This window comes from Nothobranchius furzeri, chromosome 9, assembly GCF_043380555.1.
Source record: "Nothobranchius furzeri strain GRZ-AD chromosome 9, NfurGRZ-RIMD1, whole genome shotgun sequence".
NCBI lineage: Eukaryota > Metazoa > Chordata > Actinopteri > Cyprinodontiformes > Nothobranchiidae > Nothobranchius > Nothobranchius furzeri.
The window spans coordinates 5935431-5958893 of record NC_091749.1 but is presented as its reverse complement, the minus strand read 5'-3'; the positions used below and the strand labels follow the sequence as shown (position 1 = coordinate 5958893).

At 36.2% G+C, this 23463-nt stretch overlaps 1 protein-coding gene across 3 annotated transcripts in view; it reads right to left on the bottom strand.

The window, feature by feature from the left end:
* arnt2 (aryl-hydrocarbon receptor nuclear translocator 2) overlaps window positions 1–23463 on the bottom strand; it is a 144603-nt gene that overhangs the window by 81263 nt on the left and 39877 nt on the right. For 2 of the 3 annotated variants that reach the window (XM_070554614.1, XM_070554616.1), the window contains 4 exons: window positions 20218–20265; window positions 17504–17717; window positions 1724–1937; window positions 986–1088 (listed from right to left, as the gene is read on the bottom strand). In XM_070554614.1, coding sequence (XP_070410715.1) covers window positions 986–1088; window positions 1724–1937; window positions 17504–17717; window positions 20218–20265 — 579 coding nt within the window. The remainder of the gene's footprint in view (window positions 1–985; window positions 1089–1723; window positions 1938–17503; window positions 17718–20217; window positions 20266–23463) is intronic. The other variant, XM_070554615.1, reaches the window with a different exon arrangement.

Below are 23463 nucleotides of genomic sequence, written 5' to 3'. Positions count from 1 at the left end.
GCGTCTCAGGATCTGTCTCGGTGAGACAGATAATAGCAATCCAAAGTGCTTTTTATGTGTGATCTGACAATTGATCAACCATTGCTTAAAAATTAAATACAGCTTAGCCGGTTAATTGCTGTGATCCTAAAACACGTAAACAGCACGCAGAAATCACGAGGCAACGTTTTACGTGACGTTTACTTGTTGCTATGAGTAATAAGACAGAAAAAGCCACGCCAAAATAAGTCTAGGAAGCCCGCTAAGAATCGTAATAAAAGCATTTAAAATAAATACCATACACAGATGAGGAAACGTTGGTTTAAGTACCTGATATGAAGCGGTCGCTGCATTAGTGAAAACCTTTACTCTCGGGATCCCACAGCTTCATTTTAGCCCGTCACTAGTGCGTTTTATTACAATGATCCAACGTTTACGGCGTTCCGGATCTTGGGGAATCCTGTATAAGGCTCTTCCCTTATCTTGTCCGCATCTGTTCTGCATCCTGGGGCACAACAGGAATCTACCATATTTCCCGTTTGATTGAGTTTTCTGACAATAACAAATAGTCCAGCTGCCGGCTTCTGCCTGCCTAATGGCGCCGTTTCGATTTGAACTGTTGCATGCCGGGAGAAGTGACGTCAACTCCCGGAGCTCTATTTGGCGAGAGATAAACTTTATTGTATTTATCCTAGTGAATCTATAATTAAACAGGTAAACTAGTAGTAGCACATCCAACGCCAAGGAAAGCAGAAAGTTATTATCAGAAGAGAGAGGGGAATTTGTTGACATGGTAAAGAAAACGATTCATATTTATATGATTATAGCATGCCTGTGTTATCTGCTTTTTGGTTGGCCGTTTATGTGAAGTTTACAGCTTCAACCACCAGGGGGAGCCACCAACCAATAAAAAGAGCTTACAGCTTGTGGATCGAGCCAAATTACAAACATGTTGATGAATATGAGCTGATCACTAAGACCCCTTTAGAGTGAGTATGCTTCGCACCTCATGCGGCAGATGAAGGAGCGCCTGGAGCCCATACACATCCTCATGGAGGACTGCTGTCCTTCCTTCTTCACAGTTCCTGTCTTCAGGTCCAGGATTCGTCCTGTTCACACAAAACAGGAATCTGACATTAAAGGGACAACTGTAGCATTTCCAAACTCCCCCCACAGAAGAGAAGCACGCTGAGCAGAGGCTAGGTTCTGATCATTTGGCCAAAGCAGTGTTTCTATAGGAAATGGAGGATGGTCCACACTGAGCCTTCTCTAGCGTTTCTTTCAGTCAGTTTTATTTTCAGTAATGATAATGTTACATTTGCTGACAGCAGGAATTAATCACAACTCTTTTATTTCCTTGGATTATGATTTGTAAAACCGTTTTATCAAAATCCAGTAACGGCATCAGTGTCCTTGGCAGTTGTGGGCCAAACCCAGCATCACCAACAGAATGAAAACACTGGCTTTCCCCTCCATCGCCACAGTTTCCCACGCAGACTTCAAATCTACAGCCGGCACATTAGGTTGTGGATAAAGGCTGCTATCTGTGTATGTGTGTGCGTGCATGTGCACGCTTGTGTGTGTGCATGCATGTGCTAACAGTTAAATTTAACATCCGAATCTGTCAATAAAAACAACTGAAATGTGAACTTTTACAGTGTTTGGCAAACCTTTAGCGCTGAACCTGCCAAAATCACACGTGAGCGTCTCAGACAGGACATACCAGCGCTAGCTCTGCCTCTACCTGTCATGGAGTTTTCTGAGGTGCTGAGCTGCTCTCTCAGTTTGTCCACATCATCTGGATGAACCTGCTCATACAGAGTGCTGCCAAGCCACTCTGACTGGGGGTGGTTCAGAACTGGTGTCACCGAATCAGACACGTAGATGACCCGACCCGTCTCTGCAGCCACTACAAACAGGAAGCCATCAGCAGCCTCCAAGATCAGATGCTTCAGTTCCTACAGAGACAACAGAAACATGAGAAAAGTGTCTACTCTGCCTATCTGGAGTGATTTTTTTCTTTAATTTTTAATTTAGGATTTGTTGTTTAAAGAGCATTTGTTCTTGACTGAGTTTAAACTTTTTGTAGATAGGGCTGGGTGATATGGAAACAACTCCTTTAAAGATATTTTTATATTAGTCGATATCAATATATTATTTATATCATTTAATATATATTGTTATTATATCACAACATAAAACAAACATCTGCTACTTTCCAACGAGACATGAAGATATTAAAAAATTCAAGCAGCTGTCAAAAAAAAAAATAGATCCATGCTAGCTGCAAACGAAACGTAGCGGGAAAACAGGTAAACAAAAATGTTCTGTGTTTTAAGAAAGAACTACAGCATGGAGTTAGAAATACGACACAGAAAGAACACACCTAAGAAAATAAAATAGATGTTCTCACATTTTAATTCAAGTCAAAATTTCAAATCATAAGGCTTTAAAAAGTAGACTCTGGTGTGTGTGTGTGTGTGTGTGTGTGTGGGTGTGTGTGTGTGTGTGTGTGTGTGTGTGTGTGTGTGTGTGTGTGTGTGTGTGTGTGTGTGTGTGTGTGTGTGTGTGTGTAAGGGGGGAGGGGGCACTCAGTCACGTCTTGGAAACTGGAGAAATGAGAAAATGGTGCAAAAGACTATGTCAGTAATCTATCTCAGACTGAGAGACCATCTAAAGGCTCAGGAACCCTCTGCAGGTATTCTGAATGCATCAGCTGATCAGAGTGAGACACTTTTGAGTCTAGAATAAGGAACTTTTTAACAATATCCTAATTGCCTGAGGTTTTGAGAAGGGGTGTCCCGATCCGGACTCAGATACAGGGTTCGGTTTGCAGGAGAGCTAAGGGGAACCCGGTTCTCCTAAAAGGCTGTCGGGCTCCCCTGAAGCCCTCAGCATACACACCCAGAGGGAGGCTAAAGAAAGATCCAGTTTCTACCTACATTACATTTTTTATCTGGACTCTCAGCTAGCGGGGATCCTCTGGAGCGGAGACGCAGAGAGCGGCAGCGCTGATTACTCGTGCTCTCCAGGCAGCTGCCTTCTGCACACGGCCACAGTAACATTTTGGTAATATTTAATTTGAGGCTGGCGCTTTTACACGCGCTCATCACCCGTGGTCAGCTGACTCCACGTCACCGGCGCGGCCGGGCAGCACGCACTCGGTCAGTACATCCATTTGATCTGCTTAGTTAAAAAGTAACTAGTGAGGTGAAAAAGGAGGAAGCAGGCAGCAGTTTCCTGGAGAACAGCGAGGAGATGCAGGAAGATCAGAGACGGATAAAACAGGAAAATAAAAACCAAGAAAACAAAACAAAGTGTTTGAAAAATAAAATGGCGGTAGATTTATCCCACTACACATTTTACCTTTATAAAGCAATAGCTTATCAGCATGGAATATTTATTTATTTGATACAATTCATCTTCAAACCTCAGTCCCCCGCCCAGGGCCATATTAAGGCTTGTTGGGAGTTAAGGCAAAATGGACCCCAGCCAGGTATTTTATGTTGAGGTGCAATTTGTTTTTATGTTAGACTTTTTTATATTTGCAATAAAGTCTAAAAGTGAAGAATTTATATTATTTATTACTTGATTGTTCAAGCTGCAGAGTTGTTACATGATAAAATTAAGCTAATTAAATAAAAAATAAGGAGAAGTCTGGATCTGTTTCTTTGCCTTCTTTATTCTTTTTTATACGTATCAAAAAAATCAGATCGAGACTCGGTATCGGCAGATTCGCTAAATCAAATAACTCGGACTCGAGGGCAAAACAACCTGATTGAGTCATCCTAGTTTTGAATTCAGCTGTAAGCCATAATCATCACTATTATAAGAAAACAAGGATAAAATACAATGGAAAGCAAAAGTTTCAGCAGCTTTGCTAATCTTCATGTGTTTCTTTAGTAAATCATTGGTTGTTACAGTACAAAATTACAGTTAAATATATCATATAAGAGACACCCAGCTATGTTTGAGTAGGGAAACAACGTTTATAGGATTTACAGAAAGGGCGCAATAAAAAAATTACGCAGGTGCATAAAAATAAATAAAAAATAATTTAACTCAATATTTAGTAGATCCTCCGTTTGCAGAAATAACAGCCTCCAAAATACTTCTATAATTAAGTGTTATAAAACCCAACTCCTATTACATCTGTAAACTACCATAAATTATGTTTTATAATAAAGTGTTACTAAGCCAAACTCATCTGTTACATCTGTAAACTACCATAGATGATGTTCTATAATAAAGTGTTATAAAACCCAACTCCTATTACATCTGTAAACTACCATAAATTATGTTTTATAATAAAGTGTTATTAAGCCTAACTCGTCTGTTACATCTGTAAACTACCATGGATGATGTTCTATAATAAAGTGTTATAAAACCCAACTCCTATTACATGTGTAAACTACCATAAATTATGTTTTATAATAAAGTGTTATTAAGCCTAGCTCATCTGTTACATCTGTAAACTACCATAGATGATGTTCTATAATAAAGTTTTATAAAACCCAACTCCTATTACATCTGTAAACTACCATAAATTATGTTTTATAATAAAGTGTTATTAAGCCTAACTCATCTGTTACATCTGTAAATAACCATAGATGATGTTCTATAATAAAGTTTTATAAAACCCAACTCCTATTACATCTGTAAACTACCATAAATTATGTTTTATAATAAAGTGTTATTAAGCCTAACTCATCTGTTACATCTGTAAATAACCATGATGTTCTATAATAAAGTGTTATAAAACCCAACTCCTATTACATCTGTAAACTACCATAAATTATGTTTTATAATAAAGTGTTATTAAGCCAAACTCATCTGTTACATCTGTAAACTACCATAGATGATGTTCTATAATAAAGTGTTATAAAACCCAACTCCTATTACATCTGTAAACTACCATAAATTATGTTTCATAATAAAGTGTTATTAAGCCAAACTCATCTGTTACATCTGTAAACTACCATAGATGATGTTCTATAATAAAGTGTTATAAAACCCAACTCCTATCACATCTGTAAACTACCATAAATTATGTTTCATAATAAAGTGTTATTAAGCCAAACTCATCTGTTACATCTGTAAACTACCATAGATGATGTTCTATAATAAAGTGTTATAAAACCCAACTCCTATTACATCTGTAAACTACCATAAATTATGTTTCATAATAAAGTGTTATTAAGCCAAACTCATCTGTTACATCTGTAAACTACAGTAGATGATGTCCTATAATAAAGTGTTATAAAACCCAACTCCTATTACATCTGTAAACTACCATAGATGATGTTCTATAATAAAGTGTTACAAAACCCAACTCCTATTACATCTGTAAACTACCATAAATTATGTTTTATAATAAAGTGTTATTAAGCCAAACTCATCTGTTACATCTGTAAACTACCATAGATGATGTTCTATAATAAAGTGTTATAAAACCCAACTCCTATTACATCTGTAAACTACCATAAATTATGTTTTATAATAAAGTGTTATTAAGCCTAACTCATCTGTTACATCTGTAAACTACCATAGATGATGTTCTATAATAAAGTGTTATAAAACCCAACTCCTATTACATCTGTAAACTACCAAAAATTATGTTTTATAATAGTGTTATTAAGCCTAACTCATCTGTTACATCTGTAAACTACCATAGATGATGTTCTATAATAAAGTGTTATTAAGCCTAACTCATCTGTTACATCTGTAAACTACCATAGATGATGTTCTATAATAAAGTGTTATAAAACCCAACTCCTATTACATCTGTAAACTACCATAGATGATGTTCTATAATAAAGTGTTATAAAACCCAACTCCTATTACATCTGTAAACTACCATAAATTATGTTTCATAATAGTGTTATTAAGCCTAACTCATCTGTTACATCTGTAAACTACCATAGATGATGTTCTATAATAACGTGTTATAAAACCCAACTCCTATTACATCTGTAAACTACCATAAATTATGTTTTATAATAAAGTGTTATTAAGCCAAACTCATCTGTTACATCTGTAAACTACCATAGATGATGTTCTATAATAAAGTGTTATAAAACCCAACTCCTATTACATCTGTAAACTACCATAAATTATGTTTCATAATAAAGTGTTATTAAGCCAAACTCATCTGTTACATCTGTAAACTACCATAGATGATGTTCTATAATAAAGTGTTATAAAACCCAACTCCTATTACATCTGTAAACTACCATAAATTATGTTTCATAATAAAGTGTTATTGAGCCAAACTCATCTGTTACATCTGTAAACTACCGTAGATGATGTCCTATAATAAAGTGTTATAAAACCCAACTCCTATTACATCTGTAAACTACCATAGATGATGTTCTATAATAAAGTGTTACAAAACCCAACTCCTATTACATCTGTAAACTACCATAAATTATGTTTTATAATAAAGTGTTACTAAGCCTAACTCATCTGTTACATCTGTAAACTACCATAGATGATGTTCTATAATAAAGTGTTATAAAACCCAACTCCTATTACATCTGTAAACTACCATAAATTATGTTTCATAATAAAGTGTTATTAAGCCTAGCTCATCTGTTACATCTGCAAAACTACCATAGATGATGTTCTATAATAAAGTGTTACAAAACCCAACTCCTATTACATCTGTAAACTACCATAAATTATGTTTTATAATAAAGTGTTATTAAGCCTAACTCATCTGTTACATCTGTAAACTACCATAGATGATGTTCTATAATAAAGTGTTATAAAACCCAACTCCTATTACATCTGTAAACTACCATAAATTATGTTTTATAATAAAGTGTTATTAAGCCTAACTCATCTGTTACATCTGTAAACTACCATAGATGATGTTCTATAATAAAGTGTTATAAAACCCAACTCCTATTACATCTGTAAACTACCATAAATTATGTTTTATAATAAAGTGTTATTAAGCCTAACTCATCTGTTACATCTGTAAACTACCATAGATGATGTTCTATAATAAAGTGTTATAAAACCCAACTCCTATTACATCTGTAAACTACCATAAATTATGTTTCATAATAAAGTGTTATTAAGCCAAACCCATCTGTTACATCTGTAAACTACCATAGATGATGTTCTATAATAAAGTGTTATAAAACCCAACTCCTATTACATCTGTAAACTACCATAAATTATGTTTCATAATAAAGTGTTATTAAGCCAAACTCATCTGTTACATCTGTAAACTACCATAGATGATGTTCTATAATAAAGTGTTATAAAACCCAACTCCTATTACATCTGTAAACTGCCATAAATTATGTTTCATAATAAAGTGTTATTAAGCCAAACTCATCTGTTACATATGTAAACTACCGTAGATGATGTCCTATAATAAAGTGTTATAAAACCCAACTCCTATTACATCTGTAAACTACCATAAATTATGTTTTATAATAAAGTGTTATTAAGCCTAACTCATCTGTTACATCTGTAAACTACCATAGATGATGTTCTATAATAAAGTGTTATAAAACCCAACTCCTATTACATCTGTAAACTACCATAAATTATGTTTCATAATAAAGTGTTATTAAGCCAAACTCATCTGTTACATCTGTAAACTACCGTAGATGATGTCCTATAATAAAGTGTTATAAAACCCAACTCCTATTACATCTGTAAACTACCATAGATGATGTTCTATAATAAAGTGTTACAAAACCCAACTCCTATTACATCTGTAAACTACCATAAATTATGTTTTATAATAAAGTGTTATTAAGCCAAACTCATCTGTTACATCTGTAAACTACCATAGATGATGTTCTATAATAAGTGTTATAAAACCCAACTCCTATTACATCTGTAAACTACCATAAATTATGTTTTATAATAAAGTGTTATTAAGCCTAACTCATCTGTTACATCTGTAAACTACCATAGATGATGTTCTATAATAAAGTGTTATAAAACCCAACTCCTATTACATCTGTAAACTACCAAAAATTATGTTTTATAATAGTGTTATTAAGCCTAACTCATCTGTTACATCTGTAAACTACCATAGATGATGTTCTATAATAAAGTGTTATTAAGCCTAACTCATCTGTTACATCTGTAAACTACCATAGATGATGTTCTATAATAAAGTGTTATAAAACCCAACTCCTATTACATCTGTAAACTACCATAGATGATGTTCTATAATAAAGTGTTATAAAACCCAACTCCTATTACATCTGTAAACTACCATAAATTATGTTTTATAATAAAGTGTTATTAAGCCTAACTCATCTGTTACATCTGTAAACTACCATAGATGATGTTCTATAATAAAGTGTTATAAAACCCAACTCCTATTACATCTGTAAACTACCATAAATTATGTTTTATAATAGTGTTATTAAGCCTAACTCATCTGTTACATCTGTAAACTACCATAGATGATGTTCTATAATAACGTGTTATAAAACCCAACTCCTATTACATCTGTAAACTACCATAAATTATGTTTTATAATAAAGTGTTATTAAGCCAAACTCATCTGTTACATCTGTAAACTACCATAGATGATGTTCTATAATAAAGTGTTATAAAACCCAACTCCTATTACATCTGTAAACTACCATAAATTATGTTTCATAATAAAGTGTTATTAAGCCAAACTCATCTGTTACATCTGTAAACTACCATAGATGATGTTCTACAATAAAGTGTTATAAAACCCAACTCCTATTACATCTGTAAACTACCATAAATTATGTTTCATAATAAAGTGTTATTAAGCCAAACTCATCTGTTACATCTGTAAACTACCATAGATGATGTTCTATAATAAAGTGTTATAAAACCCAACTCCTATTACATCTGTAAACTACCATAAATTATGTTTCATAATAAAGTGTTATTAAGCCAAACTCATCTGTTACATCTGTAAACTACCGTAGATGATGTCCTATAATAAAGTGTTATAAAACCCAACTCCTATTACATCTGTAAACTACCATAGATGATGTTCTATAATAAAGTGTTACAAAACCCAACTCCTATTACATCTGTAAACTACCATAAATTATGTTTTATAATAAAGTGTTACTAAGCCAAACTCATCTGTTACATCTGTAAACTACCATAGCTGATGTTCTATAATAAAGTGTTATAAAACCCAACTCCTATTACATCTGTAAACTACCATAAATTATGTTTTATAATAAAGTGTTATTAAGCCTAACTCATCTGTTACATCTGTAAACTACCATAGATGATGTTCTATAATAAAGTGTTATAAAACCCAACTCCTATTACATCTGTAAACTACCATAAATTATGTTTTATAATAAAGTGTTATTAAGCCTAACTCGTCTGTTACATCTGTAAACTACCATGGATGATGTTCTATAATAAAGTGTTATAAAACCCAACTCCTATTACATGTGTAAACTACCATAAATTATGTTTTATAATAAAGTGTTATTAAGCCTAGCTCATCTGTTACATCTGTAAACTACCATAGATGATGTTCTATAATAAAGTTTTATAAAACCCAACTCCTATTACATCTGTAAACTACCATAAATTATGTTTTATAATAAAGTGTTATTAAGCCTAACTCATCTGTTACATCTGTAAATAACCATAGATGATGTTCTATAATAAAGTTTTATAAAACCCAACTCCTATTACATCTGTAAACTACCATAAATTATGTTTTATAATAAAGTGTTATTAAGCCTAACTCATCTGTTACATCTGTAAATAACCATGATGTTCTATAATAAAGTGTTATAAAACCCAACTCCTATTACATCTGTAAACTACCATAAATTATGTTTTATAATAAAGTGTTATTAAGCCAAACTCATCTGTTACATCTGTAAACTACCATAGATGATGTTCTATAATAAAGTGTTATAAAACCCAACTCCTATTACATCTGTAAACTACCATAAATTATGTTTCATAATAAAGTGTTATTAAGCCAAACTCATCTGTTACATCTGTAAACTACCATAGATGATGTTCTATAATAAAGTGTTATAAAACCCAACTCCTATCACATCTGTAAACTACCATAAATTATGTTTCATAATAAAGTGTTATTAAGCCAAACTCATCTGTTACATCTGTAAACTACCATAGATGATGTTCTATAATAAAGTGTTATAAAACCCAACTCCTATTACATCTGTAAACTACCATAAATTATGTTTCATAATAAAGTGTTATTAAGCCAAACTCATCTGTTACATCTGTAAACTACAGTAGATGATGTCCTATAATAAAGTGTTATAAAACCCAACTCCTATTACATCTGTAAACTACCATAGATGATGTTCTATAATAAAGTGTTACAAAACCCAACTCCTATTACATCTGTAAACTACCATAAATTATGTTTTATAATAAAGTGTTATTAAGCCAAACTCATCTGTTACATCTGTAAACTACCATAGATGATGTTCTATAATAAAGTGTTATAAAACCCAACTCCTATTACATCTGTAAACTACCATAAATTATGTTTTATAATAAAGTGTTATTAAGCCTAACTCATCTGTTACATCTGTAAACTACCATAGATGATGTTCTATAATAAAGTGTTATAAAACCCAACTCCTATTACATCTGTAAACTACCAAAAATTATGTTTTATAATAGTGTTATTAAGCCTAACTCATCTGTTACATCTGTAAACTACCATAGATGATGTTCTATAATAAAGTGTTATTAAGCCTAACTCATCTGTTACATCTGTAAACTACCATAGATGATGTTCTATAATAAAGTGTTATAAAACCCAACTCCTATTACATCTGTAAACTACCATAGATGATGTTCTATAATAAAGTGTTATAAAACCCAACTCCTATTACATCTGTAAACTACCATAAATTATGTTTCATAATAGTGTTATTAAGCCTAACTCATCTGTTACATCTGTAAACTACCATAGATGATGTTCTATAATAACGTGTTATAAAACCCAACTCCTATTACATCTGTAAACTACCATAAATTATGTTTTATAATAAAGTGTTATTAAGCCAAACTCATCTGTTACATCTGTAAACTACCATAGATGATGTTCTATAATAAAGTGTTATAAAACCCAACTCCTATTACATCTGTAAACTACCATAAATTATGTTTCATAATAAAGTGTTATTAAGCCAAACTCATCTGTTACATCTGTAAACTACCATAGATGATGTTCTATAATAAAGTGTTATAAAACCCAACTCCTATTACATCTGTAAACTACCATAAATTATGTTTCATAATAAAGTGTTATTGAGCCAAACTCATCTGTTACATCTGTAAACTACCGTAGATGATGTCCTATAATAAAGTGTTATAAAACCCAACTCCTATTACATCTGTAAACTACCATAGATGATGTTCTATAATAAAGTGTTACAAAACCCAACTCCTATTACATCTGTAAACTACCATAAATTATGTTTTATAATAAAGTGTTACTAAGCCTAACTCATCTGTTACATCTGTAAACTACCATAGATGATGTTCTATAATAAAGTGTTATAAAACCCAACTCCTATTACATCTGTAAACTACCATAAATTATGTTTCATAATAAAGTGTTATTAAGCCTAGCTCATCTGTTACATCTGCAAAACTACCATAGATGATGTTCTATAATAAAGTGTTACAAAACCCAACTCCTATTACATCTGTAAACTACCATAAATTATGTTTTATAATAAAGTGTTATTAAGCCTAACTCATCTGTTACATCTGTAAACTACCATAGATGATGTTCTATAATAAAGTGTTATAAAACCCAACTCCTATTACATCTGTAAACTACCATAAATTATGTTTTATAATAAAGTGTTATTAAGCCTAACTCATCTGTTACATCTGTAAACTACCATAGATGATGTTCTATAATAAAGTGTTATAAAACCCAACTCCTATTACATCTGTAAACTACCATAAATTATGTTTTATAATAAAGTGTTATTAAGCCTAACTCATCTGTTACATCTGTAAACTACCATAGATGATGTTCTATAATAAAGTGTTATAAAACCCAACTCCTATTACATCTGTAAACTACCATAAATTATGTTTCATAATAAAGTGTTATTAAGCCAAACCCATCTGTTACATCTGTAAACTACCATAGATGATGTTCTATAATAAAGTGTTATAAAACCCAACTCCTATTACATCTGTAAACTACCATAAATTATGTTTCATAATAAAGTGTTATTAAGCCAAACTCATCTGTTACATCTGTAAACTACCATAGATGATGTTCTATAATAAAGTGTTATAAAACCCAACTCCTATTACATCTGTAAACTACCATAAATTATGTTTCATAATAAAGTGTTATTAAGCCAAACTCATCTGTTACATATGTAAACTACCGTAGATGATGTCCTATAATAAAGTGTTATAAAACCCAACTCCTATTACATCTGTAAACTACCATAAATTATGTTTTATAATAAAGTGTTATTAAGCCTAACTCATCTGTTACATCTGTAAACTACCATAGATGATGTTCTATAATAAAGTGTTATAAAACCCAACTCCTATTACATCTGTAAACTACCATAAATTATGTTTCATAATAAAGTGTTATTAAGCCAAACTCATCTGTTACATCTGTAAACTACCGTAGATGATGTCCTATAATAAAGTGTTATAAAACCCAACTCCTATTACATCTGTAAACTACCATAGATGATGTTCTATAATAAAGTGTTACAAAACCCAACTCCTATTACATCTGTAAACTACCATAAATTATGTTTTATAATAAAGTGTTATTAAGCCAAACTCATCTGTTACATCTGTAAACTACCATAGATGATGTTCTATAATAAGTGTTATAAAACCCAACTCCTATTACATCTGTAAACTACCATAAATTATGTTTTATAATAAAGTGTTATTAAGCCTAACTCATCTGTTACATCTGTAAACTACCATAGATGATGTTCTATAATAAAGTGTTATAAAACCCAACTCCTATTACATCTGTAAACTACCAAAAATTATGTTTTATAATAGTGTTATTAAGCCTAACTCATCTGTTACATCTGTAAACTACCATAGATGATGTTCTATAATAAAGTGTTATTAAGCCTAACTCATCTGTTACATCTGTAAACTACCATAGATGATGTTCTATAATAAAGTGTTATAAAACCCAACTCCTATTACATCTGTAAACTACCATAGATGATGTTCTATAATAAAGTGTTATAAAACCCAACTCCTATTACATCTGTAAACTACCATAAATTATGTTTTATAATAAAGTGTTATTAAGCCTAACTCATCTGTTACATCTGTAAACTACCATAGATGATGTTCTATAATAAAGTGTTATAAAACCCAACTCCTATTACATCTGTAAACTACCATAAATTATGTTTTATAATAGTGTTATTAAGCCTAACTCATCTGTTACATCTGTAAACTACCATAGATGATGTTCTATAATAACGTGTTATAAAACCCAACTCCTATTACATCTGTAAACTACCATAAATTATGTTTTATAATAAAGTGTTATTAAGCCAAACTCATCTGTTACATCTGTAAACTACCATAGATGATGTTCTATAATAAAGTGTTATAAAACCCAACTCCTATTACATCTGTAAACTACCATAAATTATGTTTCATAATAAAGTGTTATTAAGCCAAACTCATCTGTTACATCTGTAAACTACCATAGATGATGTTCTACAATAAAGTGTTATAAAACCCAACTCCTATTACATCTGTAAACTACCATAAATTATGTTTCATAATAAAGTGTTATTAAGCCAAACTCATCTGTTACATCTGTAAACTACCATAGATGATGTTCTATAATAAAGTGTTATAAAACCCAACTCCTATTACATCTGTAAACTACCATAAATTATGTTTCATAATAAAGTGTTATTAAGCCAAACTCATCTGTTACATCTGTAAACTACCGTAGATGATGTCCTATAATAAAGTGTTATAAAACCCAACTCCTATTACATCTGTAAACTACCATAGATGATGTTCTATAATAAAGTGTTACAAAACCCAACTCCTATTACATCTGTAAACTACCATAAATTATGTTTTATAATAAAGTGTTACTAAGCCAAACTCATCTGTTACATCTGTAAACTACCATAGCTGATGTTCTATAATAAAGTGTTATAAAACCCAACTCCTATTACATCTGTAAACTACCATAAATTATGTTTTATAATAAAGTGTTATTAAGCCTAACTCATCTGTTACATCTGTAAACTACCATAGATGATGTTCTATAATAAAGTGTTATAAAACCCAACTCCTATTACATCTGTAAACTACCATAAATTATGTTTCATAATAAAGTGTTATTAAGCCTAGCTCATCTGTTACATCTGTAAACTACCATAGATGATGTTCTATAATAAAGTGATACAAAACCCAACTCCTATTACATCTGTAAACTACCATAAATTATGTTTTATAATAAAGTGTTATTAAGCCTAACTCATCTGTTACATCTGTAAACTACCATAGATGATGTTCTATAATAAAGTGTTATAAAACCCAACTCCTATTACATCTGTAAACTACCATAAATTATGTTTCATAATAAAGTGTTATTAAGCCAAACCCATCTGTTACATCTGTAAACTACCATAGATTATGTTCTATAATAAAGTGTTATAAAACCCAACTCCTATTACATCTGTAAACTACCATAAATTATGTTTCATAATAAAGTGTTATTAAGCCAAACTCATCTGTTACATCTGTAAACTACCATAGATGATGTTCTATAATAAAGTGTTATAAAACCCAACTCCTATTACATCTGTAAACTACCATAAATTATGTTTCATAATAAAGTGTTATTAAGCCAAACTCATCTGTTACATCTGTAAACTACCGTAGATGATGTCCTATAATAAAGTGTTATAAAACCCAACTCCTATTACATCTGTAAACTACCATAAATTATGTTTTATAATAAAGTGTTATTAAGCCTAACTCATCTGTTACATCTGTAAACTACCATAGATGATGTTCTATAATAAAGTGTTATAAAACCCAACTCCTATTACATCTGTAAACTACCAAAAATTATGTTTTATAATAGTGTTATTAAGCCTAACTCATCTGTTACATCTGTAAACTACCATAGATGATGTTCTATAATAAAGTGTTATTAAGCCTAACTCATCTGTTACATCTGTAAACTACCATAGATGATGTTCTATAATAAAGTGTTACAAAACCCAACTCCTATTACATCTGTAACCTACCATAAATTATGTTTTATAATAAAGTGTTATTAAGCCAAACTCATCTGTTACATCTGTAAACTACCGTAGATGATGTCCTATAATAAAGTGTTATAAAACCCAACTCCTATTACATCTGTAAACTACCATAAATTATGTTTTATAATAAAGTGTTATTAAGCCTAACTCATCTGTTACATCTGTAAACTACCATAGATGATGTTCTATAATAAAGTGTTATAAAACCCAACTCCTATTACATCTGTAAACTACCATAAATTATGTTTTATAATAAAGTGTTATTAAGCCAAACTCATCTGTTACATCTGTAAACTACCATAGATGATGTTCTATAATAAAGTGTTATAAAACCCAACTCCTATTACATCTGTAAACTACCATAAATTATGTTTTATAATAAAGTGTTATTAAGCCTAACTCATCTGTTACATCTGTAAACTACCATAGATGATGTTCTATAATAAAGTGTTATAAAACCCAACTCCTATTACATCTGTAAACTACCATAAATTATGTTTTATAATAAAGTGTTATTAAGCCTAACTCATCTGTTACATCTGTAAACTACCATAGATGATTTTCTATAATAAAGTGTTATTAAGCCAAATTCATCTGTTACATCTGTAAACTACCATAAATTATGTTTCATAATAAAGTGTTATTAAGCCAAACTCATCTGTTACATCTGTAAACTACCATAGATGATGTTCTATAATAAAGTGTTATAAAACCCAACTCCTATTACATCTGTAAACTACCATAGATGATGTTCTATAATAAAGTGTTATAAAACCCAACTCCTATTACATCTGTAAACTACCATAAATTATGTTTTATAATAAAGTGTTATTAACCCTCCCACTGTCTTTATGGGCGACCCCACGAGGAAAGTTGACAATCTAGCTGTCACAACGTGCCGGTGAGTAAAGCAGAGGCAAGGATCCACATGCGGGTGCAACGGCAGGTGGGCAGGCAGACAAGCAGGAAAGGTTTACAAAAGGTTTTAATATAAGAACACGCTAGACTACTGGAACAATGAACCGACAAGAGACACAGAACTGAAGGGGTTTAAATACATGAGGGCTGGGAGCTTGGGTGATTGGAAAACGAGAGGCAGGAAACAGAGACACATGACTGAACAGAGTGGGAAGACCAGGCAGGGTGTGACAGTACCCCCCCCCCCCAAAAGGGCGGATGTCAGACGCCCACAGGAACACAGAGGGAGGAGGGGGATCAGGAAGGATGGCCAAGAGGAACCAAGGGACCGGTGGAGAGGACGCAGGGACCAGTAGAGTCCGGGGACCTGCGTCTGGGGCAGAGGAGGAGACGACGACGGGCTCTTGGGGGCCTGCGTCTGGGGTAGAGGCGGAGACGACGGGCTCTTGGGAGGCGACGCCGGAGGAGGAGAAGCCAGCCGGTGGTTTGAGGTAAGGAATGGGAGAACCTCCCCGGTGGATCCTTTAGGGGGTTCGGTTCATTCTGTCACGACGTGCCTGTGAGTGAAGCGGAGGCAAGGATCCACATGCAGGTGCAACGGCAGGCAGGCAGGCAGACAAGCAGGAAAGGTTTACAAAAGGTTTTAATATAAGAACACGCTAGACTACTGAAACTATGAACTGACAAGAGACACAGAACTGAAGGGGTTTAAATACACGAGGGCTGGGAGCTTGGGTGATTGGAAAACGAGAGGCAGGTGGGAGCAATTAACAGAGAAACATGACTGAACAGAATGGGGAGACCAGACAGGGAGTGACATTAGCCGGATTGATGGTTTATCCCTTGAGGTCCCCGTGGCAGGGGTGAGGTGGTGCTCACTCCTCACCCCTGCCACGTGGACCTCAAGGGATAAATCATCAACCCTGCTCAATGGTCAACTTTCCTCGCAGGGTCACACCCATTAGGGCAGTGGAAGGATTAAGCATAAATCCTCTGTAAATTACCATAAATAATGTGGATACATTTTCACAATGAGCTTTTTGCTAAAGTGACTGTTCAATAAACATGTTGAGTGAATGCATATTCCCTTTTATGTTGTCTGTTTGCTCATGGTGTGTTGTTAATATAGACAAAGAATTTTTGATCTTCACTTGTAACCCTGTTATTAATCGGGTTAAAATTTAGCAACTAAAGATTTTATCCAAACTCTCCAGGTAAGACGTATTTTTGAAGCCATATTGCTTTCCTTATCTGGACTATCTTTAGGAGCTGCAGCTGCAGCTGCTGGCTCTGGGTCAGTACTCTACCTGCTCGGTGAGGAAGGAGGGCTTGTAGGCCCCATCTGTGGATGTGTTCCCGGTGCCCCTCATGGATTTCATGTGTGAGACAGCCATTCGCAGGATGGTCAGTTTATCTGGTTTCCTGGCTAGGGCGCTGCAGGTAGGGACCATGTCTGACAACTCAGTGATGTACTGAGTCATTTTGTTACGCCGGCGCCGCTCAATCTCACTGTGGTTCTCTCTAAGGGCAGAGCACAGAGTAGTTACACACTGGGGGTGGGGCTGGATGCTTTTTAACAGCCTCACTCCAACAAGGGCTGATTCAAAGCATATGGTCAACACTTCATCTGAGTTTCGGTTGGGAGTCACTGATCAAGAAACTTTAGAATGGTCTAAAGCTACCCGTTTGAGGTGCATGATGGAAAGTTACAGAAGTACATTAATATTTGTCTTCAACCAGTACCTACTCAGCACTGTTACCAGGCTATCCAGGAGTAACGTGGCTGTGGTTGTGTGCATGCTGAGCTGGCCTAAAACAGCTATGTCAGAAACTGTTGGTCACTGATTGGCTAGGGGGCCTCGAGGTTTTCCACGTACCACGTTCTCCATTGTTACATTAAAGACTCTCTCTTGTGCTACACCCACCCCCACCAGTAATGGAAAACCATCCGTTTGTGAAGAATAGAGCTGAGCTGAGTGGAGCCACTGCTGAGTAGTGTGAGTAGTAGAAAAAGACCATACCAGGGATGCACCGAAATTCAGCCAAAAATGTCCCAAAAGGGCATTTTCCGTTTTGGGCCAAAACATCTAAATGCGTGTATCTCTGCCCTCATGTGTCAACTTGCTCTCTGCTTCTTAAAAACCGTACATTGGTACTGATTTTAAAAGTAAAGTTTTCCCATTATATTAGGATTAGCACATTTTACCCAGTTTCGATGCCCCGGCCTCTTAACCTTTTTCAGGATTTTATTTTTTGCTTTTACTCTACTTTTAATTGATTTTATGTTGGTTTTACGATTGTTATATTTTATTCTGATGGTTTTATGTTTTTATTGTGTTGTGTTCAGCACCTTGGGCGTCTAAATTGGTCGCAGAAGGGGCTTTATAAATAAATGAAATGAAATTTTAGTAATGCTGCTTTATTACGATCGCTGGAATACTCATATCAACTATGTGACTCACTTTTTACTTTTGGTTTCACATTTATCGCCTCTTTTACATTCCCTCTACGTCTGTCACTGTTAGCGGCGTTTTACCGTCCTCTCAACACCCACCATGTCCTGAACACATAAGCTCTGGATCGTGTGTGTGAAGCGTGTTTACGCTCGTGAAGCACACACACTCTGTTGCTGCTGCAGCATCACTTTCTTCCCCACTGGACGAGTGAATATCTTCATCAGAGTGTGAATATTACTCTTCAGACTCAGAGTCAGATATTACCAGACAAAGAGCACTGCCAACATTGAGCAGACCTGTCAGCATGGTAACTTTCTCCTCTGTGAGCTCCGACTGTCTCCTCTCCTCAGTCAGCAGCTTCCCTGCGGGAGGGGGCAGTTTTCCACCTCTATAAACCCGTAAAATGTCAGTAGGAACACCCTAAAGTGAAGATGGAATTTATCACATCTCCACTGGGCGACGGTGGCACAGGACTTAAGTGCACGTCCCGTAATCGGAAGGTTGCAGGTTCAAGTCCTGCTCAGTCTGTCGCTGTCGTTGTGTCCTTGGGCAAGACACTTAACCCACCTTGCCTGCTGATGGTGGTTGGAGGGACCGGTGGCGCCAGTGCGCTGCAGCCTCGCCTCTGTCAGTGCGCCTAAGGGCAGCTGTGGCTACATCGTAGCTCATCCCCACCAGTGTGTGAATGTGTGTGTGAATAGGTGAATGACTGTGTTGTAAAGCATCTTGGGGGGTTCCAGGACTCTGGAAGGCGCTATATCAAATACAGGCCATTGACCATCTTCTGGTGTAAAGTCGTAAGTTGTGGCTCGTTAAGCCCAGCAATAATGCAATATTTATCTTGTGCATTGTTGTTGTGTCGGTGCTACATAAATATTTTCATGCTTTTATAATTGATTTATTGCATTTCCTTGATTTTAGTGAGGTTAGTTCTCATCATAGCCATAAATGCTATGGTTCTAATTATTGATAATCATTTATTTGGTGTTGGGGCTTTCGGCCTCGGCGTCCTCAGGTTCGGTTTTAGCTAAAGAGCTTTCCTTTGCGTGCCTCCCTAGATAATACCTTGTGTTAGTGAGTGAGATCTGACACTCAGCCAGGACTGACCCAAAGTTCTGGATCTGGCTCTAGACCAGAACTCCTGTTCTGACACAAGTCAGCCGAGATTTCTGCACATTCTTGCCCACCTGATGTATAAACTCAGGCTGGTATCCAGCATGTTTTAGTTTCGCTGCTTCATCACATCAGACTTTAATCAGCAGGTGATTCACAGCTTCTGCAGAGTTCCAGCAGAACAGGTGAATCAACTGTGTTGGAGCAGGGAAACAACTAAAACATACTGGATACCGGCCCTCGGGAAGAGAAGTTGACTACTACTACAGGTTTAAGATGTTTCGAATCCATTCTCCAGTACGTGATTTAGGTGAGCTGGTCTCCTGAATCCCTGTAGCTCTGATGACACCTGGACTTATTTTCTGGTTAGACCAGATCTCCCTGCTGAGCTCGAAGGTGGTTCCTGATCTCTGCGTGAAAAATCCACTGTGAGCTCAGATGGGAAGGCCTACCTGGAATATATCTCATCCCCACAAGGAATCTGACCATCATCATCATACCTACAGAAGAGAAAACAGAAAACACACAGCTTATTACAACTTTTAGCACAAAGAGATTTTGGACACCAGGTGAGATCAAGGACAAACTGGACTCAACAGGCTGAGGATGGCTGAGAGAGCTGTTTCTGTTCTACTGATGGTGACTTTACTCTTCAGCCAGCTCAGCCTGGGTGGGGCGGGGTCGGCCAGCTCGAGTGGCCAGGTTGTGTTTACACAGCCTTTTCAGGAACACGGATGTGGCTGAGCATGTGGGCTGGTCGGAGGTGTCCATGGTGCTCTCCCTAAGCCCCACAAGTTAGTAAACAAAAGCGGACATAAACAGTGTTGCTTTTGAAGGGTTGAGCCTGATTTGGACTTCTCTGTGAGCTCCGCAACGGAGAGATGCACACGGAGTGAAAGGTTTTCACATTTGATCTGTTCAGGCAGCGGAGCGTTGGAAAGCAGCTCCCTGCCAGGACAACAGAGGCATAGCGCTGTTCTGTGGTATCCTGCCACTATAACACTCATGTATCCGGTCCTCGATAGTGTATTTACTAATGTGTTTATTTATTTCAGAGACTTTATAACACGGACAAATCTGTCCTTCATTCTCCTCCACCTCTCCATGCGGTCGCCACCTCTAAACCCACGTCTCCCGTAGTTTCGTTTGCTCCGTATTTTGTAGTCCTCCACTCACCAGTGAATAAATGTTCATATTTTCAGACTTTTTCTGCGATGCGATCTTCAATCTCTTCTGGGTCTGCTGCTAAATATCTGTTTACTTTTTAAGAGCTACAGCAGTGCTGGTGACGAATATACAGGACGCGACGTCCTGACTAATCACAAGCTTGCGATTTCTGTCAATTTCGATGGATATTTAAAATTTTGGGCTGGTCTCTGTCGCCCTCTCTGAGCCCGTCGGAAAGCCCATGCACCGATGCGCAATGGCGTTGCCTGTCTCCGCACAGACGCAGACGGAGAAGTATAAATCAGGCTTTAGGGTTAGGGTGAAGCACACATCTACTGTCTCACTGAGCAGCGACGTTGCTGTGAGCTACTCTCCCGTCCAGGAGCAGTCACAGCAGATGGCCTCGCACTCCCGTGGCTGGTCTTAGATGCAGTAAGAGATAATGTTTATCACTCAGTACCCCCCCCCCCCCCCCCCCCCGACAACGAATGGTAGCAGAACGATCCACGTGCACAAACTGAGCAAAATGTCCAGCAGCACAGGCATTTCTCTGCTAAGTTGTGCTCCTGTGTAGCATACAGATCACCTTACACTGTCTAGTGAACACCTCCTGCTATTTTTGTGCGGCGTAAAGATCCACCCCCGCGGACTTCTCTGCACATCGGTTGCCCAATCCACGTGCTCGAAGATGTGATCATGGAGACCACCCACTTGCTCAGTCACGTCAGGCCTGCCCTCCACTCTCAGAATCCGGTGGAGTGGCTGGTTTATTCCATGTATTCAGCATGAAAATGGACAAAGTGAGCACACTATAAAAGCTCTCTTAGTGCCAATACAAATCGCCCTTAATACTACAGTGCTTTATTGGTATAATTCATCACATGACCAGCCCAGAGCAGCAGCTCCTCTCAAATATGAGGAAACAGCATAAAAACAGCCCCTCCCTCAGTCTAAAAACAACATATCAAAACAGGATGTTATAAATGCAGGGACAGAAACAGACATGAGTCCCTTTGATAGGGAAATAACCCAAGACCAACCAGAACTGAGTCCAAATCTATTGTCTACGTATTGTAACGGAAACCAAATGCATACCAAACAGAAGCCTCAAGTACTCATTTAAGGGGCAAGGAGATTTTGGTCCACTGGATTTCTATTTCCCCTTTGAAAGCACCCCTAAAGCATTCTGCTCTCTGAGCTTCAGTTTCTCTTCATGTCTGTTAAACATTTGCAAATGTGATCTGTGTGGCTTTTTCTGATATGAGCACTTCACTGTCTATTTTCTATTGGTAGCTACTGCAGGAAAAAGCTGTAGAAGATTATTGTCATATTCAGCCAGCATGTGAAACTCAGGATGGCTGATCATATTAACAAAATAACAAGTAAATAATTATTTGTTTTTAATTTAATTGTCTTTAAGTCTGCCAGTATAGCTCAGTTAGTGGTAGTGCTAGAGTTCATATGGTAGTTTTGTGTTAGCATTAAACTAAACATTGAACTGTTATGCACCATTGTGTTTTAGCAATCAAACTTTAAAGGTCTCCAGCACCTCCTCCGCAGGGTCGTCGATCCCCGAACACGCTGGTGGAAATGGCGGTTTGGGATGTTGTCAAGCTGAGGAAAAAGTCCTATTGGGTCTTTTTGGCCTTTGGGACTCCAGAGGCAGCTGATGGGTACCAACAGTTCAAGAGGAATACGACTCGGGTGGTTGTAGAGGCAAAAACCTGGGCATGGGAGAAGTTCGGTGACACCCGGTAGCAAGACTTCCATATGGGATTGGGGAAATTCTGGTCCAACATCTTCCACCCCAGGACGCAAAAGCAGTGCCCTATCAACATTGTTTATTGTGAGGACGATGTGCTGCTGACCTCCACTCAAGACGCTGTTGACCAGTAGGCCATAAGGCAATTTTCTGTATGACCGACCGACCGACCGACCGACCGACCGACCGACCGACCGACCAACCAACCAACGTAAACCAATGTACATGTGAGTTGTTGATCTGGAGAAGGCATTTGACCATAATCCTCAGGGGGCCCGGGAGGGTACTTTGGAAGTATGGGGTTCTAGGCCCTCTGATATGAGTAGTTAGGTCCATGACCAGTATCAGAGCTTGGTTCGTATTGCTGGCAGGAAGTCAAGCTAGTTTCCAGTGAAAGTTGGCCTCCACCAAGGCTGCTGTAGCATCCAGAAATGGTCAGTTTTCACCAATGTATTTGACCAACATCATCTGTGAGAACAAATCCACTATCTGGGTGGATTTTCTCTCCTGTCTCCTAAAGTCCTGGGGTCTCATTTATCAAACATTGCGTAGAATCCTTACTAAAACTCAGCAAAAAAAATTTACTTACACCAAGCAGGTTTGTGATCTATCAAACATGGAGTACGCACAGCTGCACGCAATCTCCGCTTTATAAATCAGAGACTAACGAGAATGTTTCTCAGCTGCTTTTAGTCACATCCCGCCCTCACCATGTTCACTTACTGCCATAAACAGTCAATGCAAAGTGCCTTGTGGATCTCATGCATAT